At 42.5% G+C, this 27,862-nt stretch overlaps 1 protein-coding gene across 6 annotated transcripts in view; it reads left to right on the forward strand.

Annotated features, from left to right (window-relative positions):
- Window positions 1-27,862, forward strand: part of stk3 (serine/threonine kinase 3 (STE20 homolog, yeast)) — a 384,923-nt gene that overhangs the window by 57,629 nt on the left and 299,432 nt on the right. For all 6 annotated transcript variants that reach the window (XM_048529773.2, XM_048529774.2, XM_048529775.2 and 3 more), the window contains 2 exons: window positions 427-555; window positions 17,644-17,758. In XM_048529773.2, coding sequence (XP_048385730.1) covers window positions 427-555; window positions 17,644-17,758 — 244 coding nt within the window. The remainder of the gene's footprint in view (window positions 1-426; window positions 556-17,643; window positions 17,759-27,862) is intronic.

Here is a 27,862-nt window from a genome sequence, read left to right on the forward strand (position 1 = left end):
TTTGCTTGTGACTTAATATCTTCTTCTGTGGCTGAGTGTCATACAATGTTATCAAACTCCAGTCTTCTACCTTGGGATATTTTATTACTTTAAAGGTGCTATACAAGTTTAAGTTGTTGTCAGATGTTAATTCAGCAGGTCAGCACAAAAAAAAATAACTTTATAACATTTTAAATAAACATCATGTAATATATTCTTCATAAATGTGAATTTAAGTAAATTAGATATGGTGTTTTGCCTTTAACTTCTAAAGGTTTGATAAACAAGAAATTGTTCATGATAGAAAAGAGCCAGAGAAAATATACAGGAATGGAATTTCCTTCATCTGTTAAAATTAGGAGATACACTTAGTAGAGCATTTTAAAAAATGCTATAAAGTAGAAATTTGTTTGATATTTATTTGAAATACATCTTTTCTTTTTTCAGATCTTATGGCAGTGTTTTTAAAGCAATCCATAAGGAATCTGGCCAAGTTGTTGCAATAAAGCAAGTGCCAGTGGAGTCCGACCTGCAGGAAATTATTAAGGAGATTTCAATAATGCAACAATGTGATAGGTATGAGCAGTGGAATGTGGTAATTTCACCTAACAGCTTAGTGCATTTTGCAGATGTTTACCTTCAAGTGCTATAATTTAGTGAGCATGTAAAAGCCTGAATGTTTCAATGAGCACTAACTGTGGACATACTATTTTCAGATAAAGTTTGCTGAATAAAAGTAGAACAACTGAAACATGAGTTTAGAACATCTGTCTTCAATTTGTTGCTGCTTTATCTTAGTGCTTCTCTTTCAAAGGTGGCTTTGAGACTAATATTCTGAACAATCTTTGTTTTTGTGGACTTCTTTGGGAATCCGCTTAAAAGTTGTTGATTGATAATTCGTAATGAACATCTGACTCTCTGGCAATCAAAAGATATGTTAATCCTGTAGCTACTGTTCTGAGACCAGTAACCATAGAAGTTGTTATGGACGGGTTGTACTTTGTTTTTTCTACCGGTACTTAATTGAATTGTTAGATTTTAAATGGCTTGGGAATCTCAAAGCATTGAAGAAAATTATGAAATAGCATTCTGAAATGATTGGAGAGCTTGATTTGATGCTTGTGTGCATTTATATTCAGATTTTAAGCCAGATATTTGCTGGAGGGAAGGATGGAGGGCTCTGAGTTCTGCTCCTTCTGATTTTGTCTGGCAGAGGTGGAGTGTACATTAGGAATTTTACATTTGGAAATGGAAGCAGTTTTACGTAAAATATTGCTCAGGATATGTACATTTTGAAGAAGTATAGAAAATGGATATATTTTAAGTTTGTGGAAATGACTGGAATGGTTTATTTAAAATAGTTAATTGAAAGAACACTGAACATTGGAGATTTGTTTTTGACAAGGTTTCCTGCAGATGACATGTCTGATAATGACTGTTTCACTGTGGACCTCTGGTGGGCAGAACAATAGCATTGAGACACGCTTATTTTATCTAGTTCCATTGGAGGGAAACTTGCTAAGAACCTGCTGAGTTGGAGGAAAGCTAGCTAAGAACAAGCTGCCTAGCTGAACATTCTGTTTTCTGAAAAAAAATTCTGTTGAGTTCAGGATAAACAGTTTGTAACTTTGGAAGAGTGATAGAAGAAATACCTTGAGTTCATTTCCTGAGCAAGCTGTGTTTGCTAAATTTTCAGATAATTAGTGACTTGTCCATGTAAGCCAGAAGATTCTATGCTTTATCGAGAATAGCCCATTGGCCACAGGGTTTTTTCTAAAGAAGCTTGTGAATGTGTACATGTATGTTGGGGATATTTTGTTATGTGTATCTTAACCGATTGTTGCATCTTTGTTGAATAAGTTTGGATTGATAATAAACCAGTAATTACTTAAAAAACCTAAAATACAGGTCTTGCTGTTTTAAATTCTGGTGTATATATAAGATTTTTAATTGGTCATCCTTGTAAATTAAAAAAAATAGTTTATGTTGTGTCCAGCAACGTAGTCAGACTAGTGATATTGTACTTCTCCAGACTTGGTTGTAATATTAAAGTTGGCACTGGCAATGAGATACAGCCAACATTTATTTGAAAGTGCGATACTAATATTTGGAAAAGGATAAAACAAAATATACTAGGTTTCTTCTGCATTATTACACTAAAATAGCTGAGGTAGTTGCTAAGTCTTTTCTGGGGAGGAAATATTTACCTCTGATTTCCAAATAACCACCAAGGTTAAGCTAATTGAACAGGCCTAGCAGTTAGGTTAAGAAAGCAGACATAATTGAGCTAATAGCACAACAGTTCAAACTGGAAGAACAGCAAAGTCACTTGGATGGTGAGATAATTGAGTTAGTGAGAATCAGATTGTACATGTAGCAGCTTAAACAGGAAAGAGAGATGGAATTTAAGAAATTGAACTTAGAAGAGAAGCAGTACAGAGAGCAAAATAAGCAAAGGAAATAGCACTTCAAAAAGAACAAAAAAAGAGACCATCAAGAGAATTTAAAGACTTTAAATAGAGTTTGAATAGAAAGAGAAGGTCAGAGAATGAACATACCAGCTCTAAAGTCTGGAACTAAAATGTCAGGTCTCTGAATGTGCAGTACATTCTGACAATGGAAGACCTGACTCTAATCCAAGACCCAATGGGGAACTATTTAAATTTTTGTTAATCCTTCAAAAATTTGATGAGAAGGAAGCTGAGGTACTGAATTTTGCTTTCACTTGGGCCTATTTCTCTGCAATAAAAGCAGAAGCCTGCTGATCAATTGGAGAAGGTTCTCTTAAATCAATATCATGAGTGACAAAATTTGTATACCCGGAATTCTGTTAAAGTATTTCAGTGTAGGAACACAGAAACAGGAGTGAGTCATTCAGTCTGATGAACTTGCTGTGCTGTTTGTTACAATCATGGCAGATTAAACGTTTCACTGTCTTATATCCACATTGTCTCTATAACCCTTTACATCATTGGTCATCATCTCCTTTAAACATAGTCAAAGACAAAGTTTTCACAGCCCTGTAAAGATTTACAACACTGAGTAAAAATGCTTCTTCTACTCCTCAGCCCAAAATGGCATCCCTATTATTTTAAAATTATTGCCCCCTCCTTGTTGATTCCTTGATAAGGGGAAATATTTTACCTGCTGGTTGTACATTTGCTCACTGAGCTAGAAGGTTCCTTTTCAGACATTTCATCACCTTTTTATTATTTGAAAAAATATACTTTATTCATAAGATGTACAAAAAATAAAACATTTACACACCTACCCAGTCATGCAAGCCACTCCGGGCTATCCAGGGGGTACGTACACCAACGAAAGGAAAAAAAACAAACAATGAAGAAAAAAAAACAAAGCAAAGAAAATGCCCCGGCAGTCGTCACCCCGCACAGTCCCAGTTGGCCCCCTGACCAGTTGGGGAAAGCGCCAGCTGGGCCCAGTTACCAGATAGGGCCCTTTTTTTCTATTCTGGACGAGGGGTTTCATAAGGTTGTCTTTCCCCACCGCGCCTTGGCGGCAGCTGCCCCAAGCTTTAGCGCGTCCCTCAGCACGTAGTCCTGGACTTGGAGTGCGCCAGTCTGCAACATTCGGTCGGGGTCAGTTCTTTCAGCTGGCAGACCAGCAAGTTGCGGGCAGACCAAAGAGCGTCTTTCACCGCATTGATGGTCCCCCAGGCACAGTTGATGTTGGTCTCGGTGTGCGTCCCGGGAAACAGCCCGTAGAGCACGGAGTCCCGCGTCACGGAGCTGCTTGGGACGAACCTCGACAAATACCACTGCATCCCCCTCCAGACCTCCTGCACATAGGCACACTCCAGAAGGAGGTGATCGACAGTCTTGTCCCCCCCGCAGCCACCTCGAGGGCAGCGTGCGGTGGTGCAGAGATTCCAGGCATGCATAAAGGATCTCACTGGCAGAGCCCCTCTCACCGCCAGCCAAGCAATGTCCTTGTACTTGTTTGAAAGTTCTGGCGATGAGGCATTCTGCCAAACGACTTTGGCAGTCTGCGTGGGGAACCACACGACGGGATCCACCCTCTCCTTTTCCCGAAGGGTCTCGAGGATACTGCGTGCTGACCACTGCCTGACGGCCTTGTGGTCAAAGGTGTTTCCTTTCAAAAATTTCTCCACGAAGGACAGGTGGTACGGAACGGTCCAACTACTTGGAGTGTTCCACGGCAACGAGGCCAGGCCCATCCTTCGCAACACCGGGGACAGGTAGAACCTCAGTAAGTAGTGACACTTGGTGTTTGCGTACTGAGGATCTACGCACAGCTTGATGCAGCCGCCCACAAAGGTAGCTGTCAGGGTGAGGGTGGCATTCGGTATGCCCTTTCCCCCATTTTCCAGGTCTTTGTACATGGTGTCCCTGCGGACCCGGTCCATCCTCGACCCCCAAATGAAGTGGAAGATGGCCCGGGTGACCGCAGTGGCGCAGGTCCAGGGAATAGGCCAGGCCTGCGCCACATACAACAGTACCGAAAGCCCTTCGCACCTGACAACCAGGTTCTTACCCGCGATGGAGAGGGACCGGAGCGTCCACCTGCCCAGCTTCTGCTTCAATTTGGTGACACGCTCCTCCCAAGTCTTAGTGCACGGCCCAGCTCCACCAAACCAAACACCCAGCACCTTCAGGTAGTCTGTCCTGACGGTGAAGGGGATGAAGGAGCAGTCGTCCCAGTTCCCGAAGAACATGACCTCGCTCTTACCCCTATTGACTTTGGCACCTGAGGCCAGTTCAAACTGGCCTCAGATGACCAACAGTCTACTCACTGACCGACAATCGGTGCAGAAGACGGCGACATCATCCATGTACAGGGAAGTCTGGACCTGAAGGCCTCTGCTGCCTGGGATAGTCGCGCCCTTCAGGCTCACGTCCTTCCTGATGGATGCGGCGAAGGGCTCCACACAGCACACGAACAACGCAGGAGAGAGTGGGCAGCACTGCCTGACTCCAGATCTGACGGGAAAACTGTCCGATTCCCACCCATTGATCGAGACTGCACGAACGATGTTGGCGTAGAGCAGCCAGATCCAGTTGCGGATGCCCTCCCCAAACCCCAATTTGGAGAGGACGTCCCTCATGTAAGCATGAGAGACCCTGTCGAAGGCCTTCTCTTGGTCCAGGCTGACGAGGCAGGTGTCCACCCGCCTGTCCTGTACATAGGCGATCGTATCCCTGATGAGCGCGAGGCTCTCAGCGATCTTCCTGCCCGGCACAGCACAGGTTTGGTCAGGGTGAATCACCGACTCCAGGACAGACCTGACCCGGGTGGCTATGACCTTGGCCAGGATTTTGTAGTCCACGTTCAATAGTGAAATGGGACGCCAATTCTTAATTTCTTCCCTCTCCCCCTTCCTCTTGTAAATGAGGGTGATGATGCCCTTCCTCATGGACTTGCACATTTCCCCTGCCCGAAGCGCACTATCGTACACCTCCAGCAGGCCCTGGCCGACCAGGTCTCACAGAGCGGAATACAGCTCGACCGGTAAGCCGTCACTCCCAGGAGTCCTATTCCTCTCCAAGGACTTGAGGGCTCTGGTCAGCTCATCCAGGGATATCGGCTGGTCCAGCCACTCCCTCATGCCGTCGTCTAAGACCTCCGTGATAGACGACAGGAACGACTCGGAGGCCGTGCTGTCTGTGGGCTTCGTGTCGTACGGCCTCGTGTCGATGGTTGCGGTTCCTGGGCCCACTGACGCACCTTCCTCCTCGCTTTCCGGACTGTCGTCCACTCCCCTGGGTCGCCTGTCACCGCCTCCAATGACTCCGGGTTGTTGGGGGGGAGCGGAGTCTGGAGGGGCGCTTTCCTGGCCTCGGGCCCATCCTGCGGGGCTGGGCCCTCTTGCACGACCTGGCCCTCCTGCACATTAGTGGGATCCTCGCAGGGCCCTGGTGCCTTTCTCTCCTCTGGTGGGGGCTGGCCCCGCATTGCCCCTGCCGGTGACCTGGGCGTAGGTGGTCCCCCGCTGCTGGCACGCCCTATGGATGTGGCCCGCTCCCCCGCAAAGCTTGCAGCTTTTCTCTTGTGGGCAATCCTCTGCAAGGTGTCCCTCCTCCCTGCAGTTCCTGCAGATGGTGGCTTTGCAGTCGGCTGCCACGTGACCTGACCTACCACAGGCATGGCAGACTTTAGGTTGCCCTGCGTAGGTCAAGTAACCCTTGCTCCCGCCGATCGCGAAGCTGGACGGTGGGTGTACGACGTTCCCGTCCGCGCCCATTCTCAGCGTCACCTTGACCTGCCTCTTACTGGTCCAGATGCCAAAGGGGTCCATGATGTCAGTTAGGTCCCCTTCCACCTTCACGTACCTTCCAAGGAAGGTCAGGACATCAACTGCTGGCACATGCGGGTTGTACATGTGTACAGTAACCATACGGCTCCTCTGCGCTGGCATCACAAACAGCGGGACAGTGGTCAATATAGAGAGGGGACCCTCACCTCCTTTCTCCTTGAAAACCTCCAGGAAGCGCTCGCAAAGCTTGGCACTCCTGAAGGTCACATTGTAAAAACCTTCTCCGGGGGAAATCCTGCAGGCAGTAAATGTCCGCAGCAGCAAACCCACAACAGTCCAACAGGACCCTCTTCACAAAGAAGGTACGGTCCACAGGTGCACCTTCATCCACCTTCTTCACAGAAACACGGATGGTGTTCCGGACCCCCTGACCTGGGGCACGAGCACTTGCCGCAGCCATCGTTGCAGGTTGGCTGCTCCCCTGAACCAGCATTAGGCTGAAGCCAGCATTAAGATCCACTGGTTGCAAGGGTGCACAGCCAACCCAACGTCTTCCTTTCTCCTCCTCTCAGTCCACAAGAGAGTGGGTCTTTATTTTGTTCCAGATGTAAGCTGGTTCACTGAGCTTGAAGGTGTGTTCCCAGATGTTTTGTCACCATTCTAGGCAACATCAACAGTGAGCCTCCGGTGAAGCACTGGTGTTGTGTCCCGCTTTCTATTTATGTGTTTAGGTTTCCTTGGGTTGGTGATGTCATTTCCTGTTCTTTTTCTCAGAGAGTGGTAGATGGGCTCCAAATCAACGTGTTTGTTGATGGAGTTCTGGTTGGAATGCCATGCTTCTAGGAATTCTCGTGCGTGTCTCTGCATTCCAACCAGAACTTCATCAACAAACACATTGATTTGGAGCCCATCTACCACCATCTGAGAAAAATAACAGGAAATGACATCAAAACAGGAAATGACATCACCAATCCAAGGAAACCTGAACATGTAATAGAAAGCGGGACACAACACCAGTGCTTCATTGGAGGCTCACTGATGATGTTACCTAGAATGGTGACGGAATGTCTGAAAATGAACCTTCCAGCTCAGTGAGCAAACTTACATCCAGAACCTCAACCTGAGCTACAAATCTTCTCAAAACTGGATACTTTACCTGCATTTATCTTGCCCATCCTTTTCAATATTTTGTAGGTTTGAAGCAGTTTTAAGCTGGCATTGAGAAGGTCCAGAGGAAGTTTACAAGAATGATCCTGGAGATGAGGGGCTTGTCATATGAGGAGCAGCTGAGGACTCTGGGTCTGTAGTTGATGGAGTTTAGAAGGATGAGTGGGCTATCTGATTAAAATATACAGAATACTGAGAGGCGTGGATAGAGTGGATGTGGAAAAGATGTTTCTTCCAGTCAGTGTGACTAGGACCTTTAGAGTGGAGGAAATGGCCTTGTGGTATTATTGCTGGCCTATTCATCCAGGGACCCAAGTGATATTCTGGGGACCTGAATTGGAATCCCACCATGGCAGATGGTGGAATTTGAATTCAATAAATATCTGGAATTAAAAGTCTCATGATGACGATGAATGCGTTGCTGATTGTCAGAAAAACCAAGATGGCTCACTAATGGGAAGGAAACTGCCATCGTTACCTAATCTGGCCTACAGCAATGTGGTTGTTTTGTAACTGCCCTCTGGGCAATTAGGGATGGGCAGTAGATGCTGGTCTAGCCAGCGACTGCCCCATCCAGTGAATGAATAAAGAAAAATAGCAGTCTCAGAGTGAAGGGATGACCCTTTAGAACTGAGATGAGGAGGAATTTCTTCAGCCAGTGAATCTGTGTAAGCCATTGCCACAATGGACAGTAGACGCTAAGTCATTGAGTGAGATAGATATGTTCTCGATTGGTAAGGGGATCAAAGGTTATGGGGAAGAAGGTGGAAAAATGGGGTTGAGAAACACATCTGTTATGATCGAATGCCAGAGCAGACTTGATGGGCCAAATGGCACAATTTAGCTGCTACATTTTATGGTCTTAAGATCACATATCATTCTTCGAAACCCAAGACTACAGGCCCAGTTTGGAGTGGAGGATTTGAGCTATAGGGAGAAGCTGGGGCTTTTCTTCTCTGGGATATTGGAGGCTGAGGGGTGACCTTGTAGAGCTTCATAAAATCATGAGGGAGCATGGATAAGGTCTTTTTCCCAGGGCAGGAGAATCCAAAACTAGAGGACTTTGGTTTAAGGTGAGAGGGGAAAGATTTTAAAGGGCCAACTTTATCTCTCTGAGGTGGTATGTCTGTGGAACAAGTTGCTTGAGGAAGAAGTAGAGGCTGGTACAATTACGACATTTACAAAGATTTCAGGTAGATACATGAATAGGAAAGGTTTAGCGGGATATGGGTCAAATACTGACAAATGGGACTAGATCAGTTAAGGATATTTGGTGGGCATGGACGATTTGGACCGAAGGGTCCGTTTCTTTGCTAGACTGCTCTGTGTTCCATGACTATGACTCTCCTCATGAAACTATTCATTAATCAGGGGGCAGGTCTTGTGAACATTTGGTTATGTTTCCTCTGTTACAATTGGATCTTTCTTGAGATAGAGATCAATACTGCACACATGGATCCTGATGTGATCTAACCAAGCTTTTATATAATTGAAACAAGACTTCGCAAGACCTGCACTTAAATCGTTTTGCGACAAAGGCTAAAATTCCATCACCTTCCCAGTTGTTTGCTGCATTTGCATGGTAGCCTTCGATGACTTGTTGACGTGGGTGCCTAAGTCCCGTTATACGTCTGTAGTTTCCAACTGCTTACCATTCAAGAAAAGATCTACACATATATTCATCCTAGAATGTGACTAACCTATAATTACATCAGAGCGGTTGAGGCAGGTACAATAGCACCATTTAAAAAACAAAGGGATAGATGCAGATGGGAAGGGTTTAGAGGGCTAGGGACCAAAAGCAGGCAGTTGGAATTGGCTGAATGGGCACGGTAGGCAGCATGGACCAATTTGGGCCATAGGCCAATTTCCATGGTAAGACTATTTTGCATCCACCGTGTCCTTGCCATTCATTAATTCTTTCTGGAAATGCTTTACAAAACACACTCCCATTTAGCGCAGTATGGTTTACAATTTTGGAAATATTGTGTTTGGTCCCCATATCCAAATCATTGTTATATGTTATGAACAGCTGTGATCCAAGTACTGACCTTTGAGTTACCACACTAGCCACAGCCACCTAGGCAATGGTGCCCTGTTTATTCCTACTCAAGGATCGTCCATTATCCGATCTTTAAATTATGCCAACAAGTTACTTCAAGCCATATGCTTTAAGTTTACTAACCAACTTCCTGTAGGGAGCCTTTTTAAAACCTTCAGGAATCCAAATATATTCTGTCCATCTAGTCCCTTTTTCAATTTTTAAAATAATAACCTCAAAAAAATAGCTCCAGGTTCTGGAAATACAGTTTCTCATTTGCAACTCGATCCTGACTATGCCCAATTGGATCATGATTATTCAAGCTTCCATTTATCATATCCTTTTTCTATTAGATTCCAGCATTCTCCCTACTACTACTAACTCCTCTTCTTAAGTGGTACAGTAACATTTGCTCACTTACAATCTGCAAGATTATTCCAGAGTCTAGTTTTTTGGACGGTGATCGTTAATAAATTGACTATCTTTGAAGCCACCTCCTTCAACGATTTGGAGTGATCTTATCTACTTCCACCCCATCAATTTCTCCAAAACAACCTTCTTACTAATACTAATTCCCTTCAACCCCTAATGCTCCCTAGTAACTTGGATCTCTACTTCTGTAAGATTTCTCGTAACTTACTCAGTGGAAATATACACAAAGTAATAATTTAGCTTCTCTGCCACTTCTCCATTCCCTGTTGTAAATTCTCCTGACTTGGCCTGTAATGGATCCGTTGAATACCTTATCCAAATGTTTACCTTCTATGTGTCTGTAGAAGTTTTTACAGTCTGTTTTCATTTTTTTAAGTGAATTACATTTTATTCTATTCTCCATTTTTTTGCTTTATTGATTGAAAAAAAAACTCCCATCCTCCAGTTTACTACTATTTCTGGCAACTCTATAATTTTTTCTTTTAAGCTTACACAATGTGTAAGTTACTTTGATTTTTTGTTGAGTTTTACACCTTGAAGAACGTTATAATGTTGTAAACCATGTAATAGTTTTTTAAAATCCATTCATTGACAATGTACAGTCATGCCTTTTAATGAATTTTCTCAATCCATCTTGGATCATTTGTAGAGCTGGATGAACATAGCAGGCCAAGCAGCATCGGAGGAGCAGGAAGCCTTACGTTTTGGGCCCAGGGCGGAAATATCAGCCTTCCTGCTCTTCGACTTCTGCTTGGTTTGCTGTGTTCATCCACCTCTACACCTTGTTATCTCAGATTCTCCAGCACCTGCAGTTCTTACTGTCTCAGATCATTTGTACTTTAAATAAGAGAAGAAATTTAACAGTCTTCAGATTTAGCAATCTCACTTTGTTATGATCCAATCAGATGTGTCTTCTGGACAAAGTCAGATCCCAGTCAGGAACTTGGCATGATATTCATGTTTTGGTTTTTAACAAAGTGGTATCATGTTGAACTGCTTGCGTACGACACTGCAGACTTTAACAATAAAGCTGATGTCTGTTACAAAAATAAAGTAGATAAAATAGAACAATCCAAACCAATTCAATCAAACAAATTCAAAGATCCTAAACACACAATAAAGGTATCATTCCCATTATAAAGTCAAGCCAGAGAGATGTACAGCATGGAAACAGATCCTTTGGTCCAACTCATCCATGCCAACCGGACACCCTAAGTTAATCTAGTTCCACTTGCCAGTATTTAGTCCATGTACCTCTAAACCCTTCCTATTCATATACCCATCCAAGTCTTTTAAATGTTGTAATTGTAGCAAATGCCATCACCACCATGGCAGCTCTTTCCATTCATGCTGCACCCAGTGTATGAATAAGTTTGCCTTTAGGTCCCTTTAAAATCTTTCCCCTCTCATCTTAAACCTGTGCCCTCTAGTTTTGGACTCCCCTACCCTGGGGAAATAATAAATTATACTCCTTTATACATTTAAAAGAATCAAAACAACTTTTGTATACTACTGAAAACATCCCTGGTACAGTCCCCAAAACACCACTTGTGTAACAGTCACATCATTATTCCTGTATATATAACACCTGGGTAGGTTTCATTCACTTGGGATTTCAGTTTTTAAACTGGGACTGCAGTGTTTTTCCCTAGACTCATTTCACATTTGAACTGCGCTACACTCAGTTTAACTAATTACTTCTGGGCTCTTGTCCAGTCTGGAAACAGCACCATTGCCACCTTCATTCTAAGAAACTAACTCACGATATCCTTCTCTTGTTAGGAGCACTACTCTGTACAGACATCCTGTTCACAGACTGAAAAGAAACAGTGACAAGTGAAACTAAAAATTTCTGTTTCTCACCAATGGGTGCCTCCTCCAAAATTATTAACTCTGGTTTCTCTCCATAAATGCTTCCAAATCTGCTGAGTTTTTCTTGCAAGTTCTATTTCTGTTCCAGATCTACAGCATGTGCAATTCTTTCTTTTATATTAATTGCCTAGAATGGATAGGTCATCTTAGATTGAGGAAAATTTGAGCAGGCTAGGCTTGTATCCACTAGAGTTTAAAAGAAAAAGAAATTACTTTGAAACAGATAAGATCCAGAGTTTTCTTGACAGGGGAGGGATGTTTTCACTTGTGGGAGAATTTAGAACTAGGGGTTGCTATTAAACAATCAAGGCTTGTCCATTTAAAGCTGCGATGAAGCAAAATATTTTCTGTGTGTCTTTGGAACACACATTTTGCAAACTATGGGTGCCATAGGCTATGTGAGCATTTAGCATCGTAGAGTTATACAGCATGGATACAGACCTTTGGTCCAACTTGTCCATGCTGACCCAAGTTTCCCAATCTAAACTAGTGCCACTTATCTGTGTTTGGCCCGTATCCATCTAGACCTTTGCTATTGATGGACCTGTCTGAATGTCTTTTAAATATTGTAACTGTACCTGCAGCTACCACTTCCACAGGCAATTCATTCCACATACAAATGACCCTCTATGTGAAAGATTTGCCCCTCAGTTCCCTTCAAAGCCTTTCACCACTCCCTTAAAAATGTACCCCATAGTTTTGAACTTCCCAACACCAGAGAAAAGACCTTTGTTATTCACCTTATCTGTGCCCCTCATGATATTATAAACCTTTAAGCCCTCAAGCTGACATGTTCCAGTGAAAAAAGTCCCAGCCTATCCAGTCTCTCCTTATAACTCAAACCACCTCCCCTCCCCACCAAGTCCCAGTAACATCCTGATAAATCTTTTCTGAATCCTCCAATTTAACAATATCCTTCCTATAGCAGGACAACCAGAACTGTTCGCAGTACTACAAAACTAGCCTCAACAATGTTTTGTGCAGCCTCAACATGATAGCCCAACTCCAGTACTCAATGATCTGAGCAATGAAGGCAAGCTTGCTAAGCACCTTAACCATCCTGTCTACCCGTGATGCAACTTTCAAAGAACAATGCACCTGAAGCCCTAGGTCTCCGTGTTCTCCCTACCATGAACTGTGTAAGTCCTGCCCTTGTTTGTTTTACCAAAATGCAATACTTTGCATTTATCCAAATTAAACTCCATCTGCCACTCCTCAGTCCATTGGCCCAATTGTTCAAGATCATTTGTAATCTTAGATAACATACTTCACTGTCGACTATAGCACCGATTTTGGTGTCATGTGCAAACTTACTTAGCATGCCTTTAAATTATCATCCAAATCGCTTCTATAAATGACAAACTACTGTGGACCCAGCACTGATCCCTGCAGATCACCACTGGTCACAGGACTGCAGTCCAAAAGTTAACCCTCCACCACCATCCTCTGTCTCTTACTAATTACCAAGGCAATTTTGTATCCAATTGGCAGGCTCCCTCTGAATCCTTTATCAACTAGCAGAAAGCAAATAGTGGGGATGAATGAGTGTTTTTCTGGTCGACAGTCAGTGGCTAGTGGTGAGCCTCCGGAATCAGTGTTAGGACCTCAGTTGCTTCCAATTTACATTGATGATTTTGAGTTGGGGACCAAGTATAGTGTGTCAAAGTTTGCAGTTGTCACTAAGATGAGTGGTAGAGCAAAGTGTGCAGCGGACACAAAGTCTGCAGAAGGAGAAAGATAGGTTAAGTGAGTGGACAGCAGTCTGGCAGATGGAATGCAGTGTTGATAAATGTGAGGTCATCCATTTTGAAAGGGATAATAGCAAAATGGGCTGTTATTCAAACGGCAAAAAATCACAGCATGCTGCTGTGCTGAGGGACCTGGATGCCCTTGTGCATTAATCACAAAATGTTTGATTGCAGGCACAGCAGGTAATTAAGAAGGCAAATGGAATATTGCCCTTCTTTGTTAGAGGGATGGAGTTTAAAAACAGGGAGCCTATGCTACACCTGTAGAGGGCCTAGAGTACTCCTTACTTGAAAAAGGATGTATTGGCACTGGAGGGGGTGTAGATGAGGTTCGCCAGGTTGATTCTGGAGATGAGAGGGTTCACTTATGAGGAGAGATTGAGTAGACTGGGACTTGACTCATTGGAATTTAGAAGAATCGGTGGGGGGAGGGAATCTTATCAAACCATATAAGATTGTGAAGGAATTAGATAAGATAGAAATAGGGAGATTGTTTCCACTGGTGGGTGAAACTAGAACTAGAGGGCATACTTCAATATAAGCGGAAGCAGATTTAGGACTGAGTTGAGGACAGACTTCTTCATCCAAAGGTTTGTGACTCTGTAGACTTCTATGCCCAGTTGAGGCTACCTCATTGGATGTTTTAAAGGCAAGGACATATAGATTTTTGAACAGTAAAGGAATTAAGGGTTATGTTGATAACAAAGTGTGGAGCTGGATGAAAACAGCAGGCCGAGCAGCATCTCAGGAGCACAAAAGCTGACGTTTCGGGCCTAGACCCTTCATCAGAAAAATGCTAGATCATATTTAATCTTGTGATCTCATGTCTCTGAAAAGGGAAAATGTCATGTTGTCTGGTAGTAATATTCTCCTCCTTGATAATCGTAAATTAAATTTTAAGAAGTGCCATATCATAGGCTGCTTTGTCCCAACTACAAGAGTCCATAGTCTCTCAAATTAATTTCTTCCTTGTTCAACCTGTTTTAAAAAAAACCGTAAATATGGGCTTTTTGAACGTCTTCTGTCTGTGATGGCAAATGTTTCAATAGGTCAAGTGGCAAGGATGTGTTAGAGATAATGGGAACTGCAGATGCTGGAGAGTCCGAGATAACAAAGTGTGGAGCCGGATGAACAAGCAGGCCAAGCAGCATCTTAGGAGCACAGAAGCTGATGTTTCGGGCCTAGACCCCTCAGCAGAAAAGCTTTTTCTGACGAAGAGTCTGGGCCTGAAACGTCAGCTTTTGTGCTCCTAAGATGCTGCTTGGCCTGCTGTGTTCATCCAGCTCTACACTTTGTTATCTAGGCAAAGATGTGTATGTTTTATTTCAGTAGGAAAGCAAGCCAGTTGTAAATCTTGCTTTACTCATATTTGCTTTCTCTCTTGATTTGTATAACATTAACTCTGATTTCTAACATCTGCTATTGAGCATATGAAAAGTTGGACATTTACTTCCATGTACTTGTTCTTTTCATTCATTGTCTCATTCTGGAATGTAATGTTTCACACAGTCAAATCCTTAGTTAGTGATATTATTCAGCCATCTGTCTGTCAGGATTATCCAAAGACATGCAGTTTAAACCACCTGAAGATATTTTCTTAAAATTTTGATTAAGTAAAGGATGCAGGTGCATCCGCCTCTTCTGGAAGTCAGCCAACAGACCCACTGGGATAACATGGTAAAGGATCTTTGGACTGACCCCATTGAAATGTTTCTTTGCATGCTGTAGTTTGTCTTTTTTCAATAAATAACACACAGGTCCCATTCACTTAAAAATATGCAACCTTGTTCAGCTCTGCCCACTGAAGTGGATGTTCAAAATGACTGTGCCCCTTGGGTCCGGAATTTATTTTTTGAAAAGCTAGTCCTAATTCCTCAGTGGTTACAGACCGGTAGCTTGTTTTGATAGCCCAATGTTAACACTAACATTAAATCTATGTTTTGTGTTTTTGTGGCACTCTCAATTATACTTACGTAATAGATTGGTCCATTTATGTGAAGTTGCATATGATGATTGTCTTGCAATGTGTTTTCGAGCTTCTCCAAGTTAATCTGGAAACATGCCTTTCCTGTAATAATGCTTCAAAATAAATTATATTTTAAAATCAATGTAAAATACGTGAGAAACTATATATTAATTAATTTATATGTTAATTACTGAATGATTGTCATAAATTAGACTTTATTCTATGAGAAGTAAATTTTCAGGTTACTTTCTGTACTCTACTACTGTGGCAGCATTAAACAAATAGGGCAGAGATAATAAAATGTGAGGCTGGATGAACACAGCAGGCCAAGCAGCATCTCAGGAGCACAAAAGCTGACGTTTCGGGCCTAGACCCTTCATCAGAGAGGGGGATGGGGGGAGGGAACTGGAATAAATAGGGAGAGAGGGGGAGGCGGACCGAAGATGGAGAGTAAAGAAGATAGGTGGAGAGGGTGTAGGTGGGGAGGCAGGGAGGGGATAGGTCAGTCCAGGGAAGACGGACAGGTCAAGGAGGTGGGATGAGGTTGGTAGGTAGCTGGGGGTGCGGCTTTGGGTGGGAGGAAGGGATGGGTGAGAGGAAGAACCGGTTAGGGAGGCAGAGACAGGTTGGACTGGTTTTGGGATGCAGTGGGTGGGGGGGAAGAGCTGGGCTGGTTGTGTGGTGCAGTGGGGGGAGGGGATGAACTGGGCTGGTTTAGGGATGCAGTGGGGGAAGGGGAGATTTTGAAACTGGTGAAGTCCACATTGATACCATATGGCTGCAGGGTTCCCAGGCGGAATATGAGTTGCTGTACCCCCAGCTACCTACCAACCTCATCCCACCTCCTTGACCTGTCCGTCTTCCCTGGACTGACCTATCCCCTCCCTACCTCCCCACCTACACCCTCTCCACCTATCTTCTTTACTCTCCATCTTCGGTCCGCCTCCCCCTCTCTCCCTATTTATTCCAGTTCCCTCCCCCCATCCCCCTCTCTGATGAAGGGTCTAGGCCCGAAACGTCAGCTTTTGTGCTCCTGAGATGCTGCTTGGCCTGCTGTGTTCATCCAGCCTCACATTTTATTATCTTGGAATCTCCAGCATCTGCAGTTCCCATTATCTCAAACAAATAGGGCAGTTGTTATTGTATGTGTTTTGATGATTCAACGTGCATGCTTATGTTTTTGGTTTGGCCCTATTTTCGCATAACCGAGGATCCTTTTACTGTTGTGTTGATGGCGCTTTCAACCATATTCCATTTTCTGTACCTGCTTTCACCCATTGCCCTCCCTCCAGAACTGCAGTGGGTCTCTCCATGTTGTCACCTTTCACCAGCCAGCATATTCAACACACCATGCTTCACTATTTCTACCTCCCCCAGACAGAAGCCACTCCCAAATACATATGCTCAACCCTTTTGGTATTCCAAAGGAGTGTTCCCTCCACAAATCCATCTCTCAGCAAGCTGAATGTAATCCCCAGTTCCTGTGGCACTTACCCATCCAAATGCAGGAAATGCTACATCTTTCCTTCTGCATCCTTTGTTTCCAACTTTCAAAATCCCAAGCACAGTTCCCAAGTTAAACAGTGATTTTCTGTAGTTCTTTAGTTTTGTATGTTGTATTTGCTGCATGAAGGGATTGACGGTAGACTGAGAGCCAGCTTTGACACCTGAAGAAGGAGCGAGACTCTGAAATGTTGTGTCTTCAAACAAACTGTTTGACTATAACCTGGTATTGTGTGATTTTTGACCTTGACCCTTCCCTTTCTTAACCTTTATGCTTGCATTAAATGTACTATATTTCTGACCATTTCCAGTCCTATCAATGGGTCATCGCAACCTAAAATGCTGATTCTTTTTCTCTCTGCACAAAGCTGCCAAACCTGCTGGGCATTTCCATAATCTGTTTTTATTTCAGGTTACCAACATCTGGAGCCTTTTGCTTTTGTATGGATGTTATCTGGAAAATGTTCTGTGTGGAAAATTGAATACCATAGTGTGAAACTCATTTGTATTTGTTTTGTAATGTAGGTGGACAAGGTGCATATCTGATAGGTCATTAGCATTGTAGTGGGAGTGGGAATGGGACTATGAGTAGCAGTCCCAGCTATCTGTGACTTCTCTCAGAAGGAACTGAGGAATATTTTTGTTAAAGATGAGGAGAATTATGAATTTTAACTCTGATTTTGTGCTTTTTCTTCCCCAGTGCTTATGTAGTGAATTACTATGGCAGCTATTTTAAAAACACAGACCTCTGGATAGTTATGGAATATTGTGGAGCTGGGTCTGTGTCTGATATTATTCGACTACGGAACAAAACTGTAAGTGCACTAAATTTATTAATTTGGCTGAACTTGGGGTTTTGTCTTCCTTGCAGTGCATTGTATGAAGTTGTGACTTTATTGAATGACACTGTAAGAAATCTTTCTTTTTAATCCATGTCTTAGAAAATGAAAATTTCAGATTTAAGTCTTATTAAATTGTGCATTCTGAAATGGTGGAATGCTATTTCTACTTTTGCACACTGGATTTGCGTGCTGAATTATTGCTGTTTTATTCTAATCAATCAGGATTTATAGTTGATATGTGATCAAGACAGTTGGAAAAAAATCAAGATCTTTTTTCATGAAAGTTTGTTGAAAGTTGAAGAAATATTTAATATTACAGTGCCCTCTTCTGAGTTATATTTGACATTACATACAAGTTATAGACGACAAATGTTTGCAGAGATAACAAGGTGTAGAGCTGGATGAACATAGCAGGCCAAGCAGCGTCAGAGGACCAGGAAAGTGTTGACATTTCGGGTCTGGACCCTTCTTCCGAAATTTCTGAAGAAGTACCCTGAGGAAGGATTCAGACCCGAAATGTCAGCTTTCCTGCTGTCCTGATGCTATTTGGCCAGCTGTATTCATCGAGCTCTACACCTTGTTATCTCAGATTTTCGAGCATTGGCAGTTACTACTATCTCTGAAACGTTTGCAGAGGTTTTGCTCATAAATTAAAGCTTGTTTATGTCATTCTGAAATTTTGTGAAGATATTCTTGTTGCTTCTAACCTTTAATGATGTTTTGTTTCTAACTGAAGGCAAATAAATTTTTAAAAATGTGTTAAAAGTGTTTTAAATGTTTTAAAATTGCTGAAAACTCTGCAGGGATTATTGATGACAGCTTCAGGAAGCCAAGTTAGTATCATTCAGTGCCTTTACTTTCAGTTATACATAAAGTGTTGCCTGCAGCTCAATTAGTAATGCTCTCACCTCTGATTCAGATTTTTGCAGGTTTTGAGTCCCTCTCTAGAAAATTGAAATCAAAACTTTGGAATTGCTGCAGAAGTGTTGCACTGTTTGGAAGACCATGTTTTAGATGGGACTTTAAACTGAAGCCATCTTTGCTTTTCAGTGAATGTCATTGCACCATTTTGAAGCATGTGTTCTGGCCAAGGTTTGCACTGAAAGCAATGCTTGCTTTGTTGAAATTGGTTGTTGTGTTTCATAGGTTACAACAGAGACTGCACTACAAAAAAGGGGTTTATTTTGTTCATTTGGCTGGATGACTGATTAGTGACGCAGAGTGATGCCAACGCCTTGGGTTCAATTCACACGTCAACTAAGGCTAGCATGAAGGACTCTCCATCTCAGTCACTGACTTGTGTTGACCCTTAGGTTAAACTGCAGAGTCATCCCTCTCTGATGAGAAGCAGCCATATGGTCTGTCAGACGATGGCGACTTTGCCTTACTGTGCCCTTCAAAAATGCTTTGTTTGTTGCAAGGTGGTTTCTGATGCCTTGAAATCATGAAAGGCAAGTCTTTCCCCTTGCATAAGGTTGAAGAAAAAAGAACAATCTGGCATTAATCGTTGTGCACTTTGGAACATTTCACTATTGTTTTGAGAGATGGTAGGAACTGCCGATGCTGGAGTCAGAGATATTAAGCAGTAGAGCTGGATGAACACAGCAGGTCAGGCAGCATCAGAGGAGCAGGAAAGCTGACGTTTTGACATTATTCAGAACAAGGCACCAGAACCAAAACGTCAGCTTTCCTACACTTCTGATGTTGCCTGGCCTGCTTTGTTCATCCAGCTGTACACCTTGTTATCACTGTTGTTTTGTGTTTCCTCTCCTTGTGCCCCCATGTGCTCAGCAACTCTTCCAAGCTAGCATCTTCAATGGTGTTTTGCAGAAAATATTAAAATTCCTACTGGTGGGTGACTTTGGCAAATGAGCATATTGTGCTGAAACAATAGCACACAAGCCTGCTTGCATGTTTTCACATTGATTGATTTTCCAGACTGCTTGTATGAGTTACCCTTCTTCACTTGCGAAAAACAACTAGTTTGTTCAGTGGCCAGAGGTCCCTCTTACGTAAAAGAGATCTTAAAGAATCTTGAATTGAAGATTTGAAAGGCATCCCAAAATAATCTTTGTACATGAAACCAATTTGTATTTGTTAGTCTACTTCAATAATAAATGTTCTAGAGTACGTCACTGGCATTATCAGATACCGTTTGAAACTGAACCATTTAAGTGTCAATTGTGGCTCGGTGAGTCACCCTGTTACACTGAATTTGAAGTTGTAGGTTGAAATGTTTTCAGAACTTGACCACTGCAGTATTTTAGGGGATGTTGTACTGTCAAAAACGCCAGCTTTCAGATGAGCCATTAAGCCATTATTCTTTCTTTTGATTCTTATTCCATTTTCCAGCACTTGGAACATTTCTTTGTATTGGCATCACAAATGTACATCCAAAATGTCATGAGGATTTCTGCCTCTACCACCCTTACAGGCAGAGTTCCAGATTCCCACCACACTCTAGGTTAAAAAAAAGTCCTCACAGTCCCTAACTTCCTATCCCTTACATTAAATATATGCCCCTGGTCATTGATGTTCCCCTCCGTTAATGGGAAAGCTTATTCCTGTCTCTGCCTTTCATAATATACCTCAATCATGTTCTTCCTCAGCCTCTTCTGCTCCAAGGGAAAAACTCAGTCTACCCAATCTTACTTCATGACTAAAATTCACCAGTTAGTGCTTTGCAGCAAGTACATATTGCATTTGAGCTACATCCCAACTTCATGGACAAATAAAATCAAAATTCAGTTTTCTGTCTTCATATTTCCTTAATTTTGCATGTTCAACGTTAGCTTTATACTTTTCATTCATATGTCTACTTTTTACTGTTCTTTTGTCTTGAAGCTCAAACATGATCAGTTTATGTAACATTACTCTGAGAGTTTTGTTATTTTTAAACTGATGGTTAAATTTAAAAAGAAACACATCTGGTATTTATTGTGTATGCTTGTAACAATTTTTCTGTTCTTTGTAATTTATTTTGATTTCGCTGAAATAACTCTATGATGCCTTACGAAAGAGAGGTCATTTTAAGTAACCAGACAACTATGAATTTCTGCACTTTCTAAAGTTCAGCATAAATAGTAACATTGTCCACAATGCCAAAATCAAAATACACATTAAAAGTATCCCAGCCTTCACTTAAATGGTGAGTAATGCCCTATACCCACAACACCAAATGTGCTAACTTAGAATAAAATATGCCATTTAACAAAGAAAGAGAAACAGTGAGAAAAGCATCATATATCCCAGATGGGTGAACAAATGATGAGATACTCCAAGAAATGTTGTTTGTTGTTGCTGTAGATTTTGACCGACCTGTTGTTTTCCACTATTTACACTGTTACAATTTTTTTGTCTCCTTGTAAAGAGCGGGCTTTGCTAAGTGAAACACAGAGCATGCAGCATGTTAGTTCCCAGTTCGAGGGAAATTTTGCATGCTGAGCCTGACCTCCTGTCTCGTGGGTTATTGGCACAGTTCCCCACGGATGACTAAATAGCAATCCCAGTGTAGCCAGACAGAATCTGATCAAGGTTAGACAGAGATTGAGACAGATGCTGAATCTGTGGAAAGGGTTAGTGCAGAGTTTGGTTCATCTGTTTAACTATCAACCCATCAATATCATTACACACGAACACGTATGAACAAGTACACACAGTCTCTCTTTCTCTCTCTCTGTCTCTCTCTCTTCTCTCTCTCTCTTTCTCTCTCTCTCTCTCTCTCTCTCTCTCTCTCCAGGACTCTTGTCAACTTGGAAAATATTGCTGACAAATTTTGTACGGTTAAAAAACACATTGGCAGACACTTGATTCTTCTTGAGTATCCCCTGTTACAGCATTAACAGTAAAACATTAAAATATAGTTAAGAGTTCATTGTGCAGTAAAGTAGAAGTGTAGAAATGTAGAAACAAAGAAAATAGGGGCAAGATTAGGCCATTTGGCCCTTTGAATCTACTCTGCCATTCAGTATGATCATGACTGATCATAACAGTCAGCACCCTCTTCCCATTTTCTCTCTGCACCCTTTGATCCCTCAACCGCTTTCTGTTGCAGCGAATTCCAGAAGCTCACCATCAGCGCTGTCTCAAATTTTCTTTTCTGCAAGGACCTCTAAGTGCAGCTTAGAAGGAGCCTTGCTTACCACTATCTGGGTGAAGAAATTTATCTTCGTCTCAGTCCTAAATGGCCTAGCCCATTTCCTGAGACTGTGACTCCTGGTTCTGTACATCCTGGTCATTGCGAACGTTCTTTCTGTGCTTACCCTGTCTAGTCCGGTTAGAATTTTACAGAGTTCTACGAAATCCCCCTCATTCTTTTAACGATAATCCTAAGCAATTCGATATCTCTTTATATGGCCATCTTGCCATCCCATGAATCAGTCTGGTAAAACTTTGTTTACTCCTTTCATAGCCTCACACATTTTTAAAACAAAAAGCTGAACTAATGCCACATTTTATAAAGTGTACCAGAGAGAAACCTAGGAAGTATACTGTGGAATAATAAGATTCACAACCATCAGATAATTCGTACGTACAAATTGATGACGTTTCCTAACTTCTCTCTTCACAACTATATAAATGAAAACTAAAGCATAAATTATGGCTTACGTATTCCATTTTGATAAATATAGCCTCAGGTAATCCAAATAATTTAAATGGGGTTTCAGCAACCGTATGGAAGAGAGTGGAATCTAGCATTCCACACATTTTTCAATTTCCACTGAGTGTGTAATGTTCAATTGCTTTTCTGATTATACATTACCCAAACATCCTGAAATGATTTCGCAAAAAATCTTCAGAATCCTATCTACTGAATTATCTGTTCACTCAAGCGAACAGCAGGATTCAACAAAAGAAATTTACAGATTGATTTCCTCAGACTTCACTGTCCATGAATGATTTACAGAGTGTGTTGAGGCCTTGGTGCCAACTTTAATGAAAAATAGACAACGTCAAATTAATTTTTTGTAATTTTAGGGAACATCGTTTGAATTCCTGCAGTTTAAAGACTTTTTTCTTAATGTTACCAAATTCATTTTATTTACTCCATGACTGCTCCAGTGCAAACCATTGTCACGCAACATGTAAGGCTGCCACCAGTGGGACAGTATATGATAGCTTGGTTATGCGCACTACCTAATTGACATCCAGAAAAGAACTGACGTTTTGACATTCTCGAACGACTTATCACTTTATGGCCTACTATGTGTAGGACCTTGGTGAGACCACACCTTAAGTATTGTATGCGGATTTGATTTCCATATTAGGTGAAGGATGTTCTGGCTGTGGAGCAAATACAACAAAGGCTTGCCAGATTGATTCCTTGGATGACAGGAGTAACTTTTGAAAAGAGTGTGAATTAGTTAGGACCATGTTCACTGCAGCTTAGAAGAATGAGTGGGGATCTCATAGAAAACTATAAACTATTTAAAGCAGTGGGATTTCTTTATCTGTCTAAACTTTTGTATGTAACGGTTAAAGCTTTATTCATACATAATGCCTATACCTAAGAATATATTGATGGAAGACTTTTAACAAGTTTATACCGTTGTTTGCTCTGTGAATATTTCCTGTAACAAAGGTTTGCAGATTGTGAGACTGTTGAATGTCGACACCAAAAGAGACACCCATTGTGTTTGCCCTTATTCACTGAGCATTTTAACTTTGTGACAATCTCTTGCTTTTTCCATGAAACCTGTCACATTGAATAATTTTTTAAAAATAGAAACAATGCTTGTTTATATTGAAATAATCACCCAATTGAACCTGTCTCAATCTGCACTGCCAGAAAGTAATGCAATACATGTCCCTAAGTACTCACTGTGTTTAAAAATAAGTTTTTACTTACCTCGCATTTGTTTAATTTGCAAAACTTCAAAACTGAGTCCTTCCATTCTCAATCCATCTAGAAGTTTTTCCCGATCCACTCTGTCTCATTCTCTCTTGATTTTGAAAGCTTCTATGAAATCTCAGGCAAAAAAACAAAGTTACTGGAATAGCTCAGCAGGTCTGGCAGCATCTGTGGAGGAGACAACAGAGTTAACATTTTGGGCCTGGTGCCCCTTCCTCAGAACAGATGGCTGGGAAAATGTCAGTTTATATGCAGAAGATAGGGAGGTGGGTGGGGGAGGGAGTAAACAGTAGGATAGAGCCCAAAGAGAGAGAAAGACAGCTGAACAGACAAAGGAGTTGCTGACGATCAAGCTGGGAGGGTGAGTAGTTGTTCATGGGGACCGTTAATGACTAACAGGGGGTGTGTAATGGCAGACTATGTGGTAACAAGGCCTGGTGTGTGGGGTGGGGGGTCTGGGACATGGGAGAGTTTAGGCCCTAAAATTATTGAACTCAGTATTGAGCCCGGAGGGCTGTAGGGTCCCCAGGCGGAAAATGAAGTGTTGTTCCTCCGGCTTGCGTTGGGCTTCACTGGAACACTGCAGCTAGCCAGAGACAAAGATGTTGACCAGGGAGCAGGGTGGTGCATTGAAGTGGCAGGCAACAGGTAGGTACAGATCTTTTTTGCGAACAGAACGTAGATTTTTTTTCAATCATATCTCCCCTTTCCCTTCTCTTTTCCAAGGAAAACAGTTCCAGCTTCAACAATCTGTCCTTAAACCTGAATTTTCTCATCCCTGGAACCATTCTCATCAGCCTGTTTTACACTCTCTCCAATGTATTCACATCCTTTCAGTAGTTTAGCACCAGGACTGTGCCATTAATCCTTTTCCTCCTCAATTTTCCTGAGCCTTTGGTACAGTATGGCCACAGCGATGATGACCCCTTCTGTGGCTAGATCTATTGTTTGTTGTTCCAATGAACTAGTGTGGGGAATATCAGGTTCTTAGTAATGTGAGTGGTCAGCATTCTCATCACTCTCAAATTACAATCTAACATAGTCCTCCATATATTGGAACACGGAAGATCCCAAAAAAGCTGGCCATGGAATGGGTCTGCATGGATAGTTTGACATAGTGGATCTATTCTGGTGTATACACCACAAGCCATGTGCACAAATAAGGTAGGAGATTGTAAATGTGGTAGGATTACTGAAGCCTTGCAACTCCATCACCTGTAAAGGCAGAATTGCATGAAAGAGCATGTTGGCAAATACTCAGAGTTCAGGTGAGAACCCAAGTCAGTGCCCTTGTATAGCCTATGAAACCTTGGATTACCTTTGTAAATTGTGACCTGCAGGTGATACATTTAAGGTTGTTCATGATTACTTCTATTTCACAGCAATGCCAGTGAGCAATTTGTAATGGCATCGTCATGATTACTTGTGGCCAGGACATGTAACCCACATTGTTGGTCGGTGAATTTGTTTCACGTGCATGGTTATGGATTATAGATGTCTTCAACTTGTACTGTATAACTGCTTGATGAATGCAGTTTTGTATCCAAATGGCTAGTTTTCCCTATATTCCATGTGATCTAACCTTGCTAACCAGTCTACCACAAAGAACCTAATTGAACGCCTTAATGAAGTTCAGATAGATCACAAGTGCAGCTCTGCCCTCATCAGCCCTCTTCGTTACTTCTTCAAAAAACTCACTCAAGTTAGTGAGACATGATTTACCATGCACAAAGGCATATTGGCCATCCCTAATCCGTCCTTGCCATTCCAAATCCATGTAAATCTTGCTCCTCAGGATTCCCTCCAATAATTTGCCCACCACTAGTGTGAGGCTCACCAGTCTATAGTTCCGTGGCTTTTCCTTACCACCTCTGTTGAAAATTGGCATCATGTTAGATCGCTCACCTGTAGGTATCGGTGATATAAATGTCTCAGCAAGGGGCCATCAGTCACTTCCCTAGCTTCCCACATAGTTGTAGATTTAGCTCCAGGCAGTTTTCCCACTGACTTACTGCAAATCCCTGGACTGGTTGCGTTTGACCTGTGGCCTGACTTTGGCCTATTCCCCATACTGCAGTGATATGGAACGTCTTGACCCCGACTCCCTCAAAGCAGCTGACTGATTGTGTCTGAGTCCCTGGACTGAGATTGGAAGTTACTTTTGACTAACTATGCCAAGACGACCTGAGTTATGACTTTCCCCTTGACATAATCAAAGACTGCTCTCCTTAGATTTTGAGACATGCCCCATATGGTTGAAGCATAGGCAGCTTCTTTGCCAGCTAAGCTGCTGGTATATATTGTAGGTATGGTACTGACATAGCATAGTGCCGTACAACTACAGGTTAACTAATTAAACATCTTTATCTAATTTCTGCTGACAGGAATGAGAAACTACCTGGCCTTGTGCTGTGAGCCTTTAATTGTTATTTAACATAACTGGATAATTATTAGAATGGAATAGCTTTTATTGCCGTGTGCACTCGAATGAGTGCAGTGAAAAGTTCGTAATGTTGCTGCTCTGGTACCGTCTTAGGTACGGGTACCTAGGTACAGATACTTTTAAGTATTTGTTACAGGACTGAAAAAGTAGAAAAAAGGTCTAGCATAGGAATACAAAGTTTTAAAGTACTCTAACTACTCAGAGTCTGGAATGAGAATAAATAATATGTTAAAAATTCCCAAATAAAAGCCCTTTTCGCTGAGCCCATGCCCACCAGACTTCAGAACGTGAGGCCTTGCAGTCTCCACGTACTGGCCTCCGACCTGTGACTCACCCCCGACCTGGGACTCGCCTCCAGGGCTTGCTTCTAGGATTTGCCTCCCAAGCTGGCCTGGACTCAGACTGCCTCCTGCTGTGGGCTCCTGCCTGCGACTTGCTTCCAGAATTCAACTCCCAGGCTGGCCTGAGCTTGGACTACCTCCTGCACTAGTGTCCGGCCCATAACCCACCTCTGGGACTTGCCTCCTGCACTGGCATGGCCGGCGACTCTTCTCCCACATTGGGCTTGAGTTGAACTCGGCCCCATTACCTCTGGGTATGTTCAAGATGTCAAAAGTTATGTGGGAAGTGAGGAGGGTGGGGTGGAGGAGGAATGCAGAAAAGAAAATAGGTAAGAAAAAAGAAAAGGAACTGACAAAGCAGAGGTGCGCTGGCTGGAGTGACCTGCTCTGCCGCCATCTTGTTTATCCCCTTAATTACTCTGAATGGATCAGTGATGTGATGAGGCCGGCAGGTGTCCAGTGCCAACCTCCATGCACTGGAGGCGGTGGGTGTCGCCAAGAATGTTGGGGATTTCTGACAAGAATGGAGGTCTAAAGGAGCAGGCAGCAAGTTGGAGCCACTAACTTTGACTTTCACCTCGAGATTTGTCGCTGTCTAGTTTCTGTCTTCTGAGAATAGGAAATTGTATGAACATGATCTGAGGTAATGTATTATTTGCAGCATATAACGACATGTAATTTTGAAAATAATCTGTCCCATTGGCCAGCATTTATTGCCCAGCCTAGTTATCCTTGAGCAGGTGGTGGTGAGCTGCTTTGTTGAACTGGCAGCCCATTTAATGTTGGTACAGCTATGATACTGTTATCGATATTGACCTAGTAGGAGAGGCGATATGTTTCCAAGTCAGTTTGGTATTTAGCTTTGAGGGAATATGAAGGTGGTGGTGTTGCCATGTATCTGCTGCCCTTGTCCATAGGTGGTAGATGTCGTGGGTTTGGAATGTACTGTTTAAGGAGCTTTGGTAAATTTCTGCAGTGTATCTTGTGTATAGTACATACTGCTGTTACTGAACATCAGTGGTGAAGGGACTGAATGTTTATGGATGAAAGGTCAATCAGGCAAGGTGCTTTGTCATGACTGGTGTCAAGCATCTTGAGTGTCCTTATCCAGGCAGCTGGGGACTATTCAGAACAAGGGGCACTGTTTTAATTTTCAATGAAATCATAGCTGCTCTGACAATCCTCAACTAAGCTTTGCCCATAAACCTTGATTCCCTTGTTAATTCAAAATCTGTCTTTTGCAGCCTTGAGTATACTTAACGATCTAACCTTCAGAGACCTCTGCTGTAAGGAATGCCACAGATTCACCACCATCTAAGAGAAGAAATTGCTCCTCTGATGTCTTAAATAGGTGCGCCCTTATTCTGAGATATTGCCCTATAGTCCTGGACCCTCCCACAGGGGAACCAGCACTCCTGCATTTACCCTGACAAATCCCTGAA

The sequence above is a fragment of the Stegostoma tigrinum genome, chromosome 5, assembly GCF_030684315.1.
Source record: "Stegostoma tigrinum isolate sSteTig4 chromosome 5, sSteTig4.hap1, whole genome shotgun sequence".
Classification (NCBI taxonomy): Eukaryota; Metazoa; Chordata; class Chondrichthyes; order Orectolobiformes; family Stegostomatidae; genus Stegostoma; species Stegostoma tigrinum.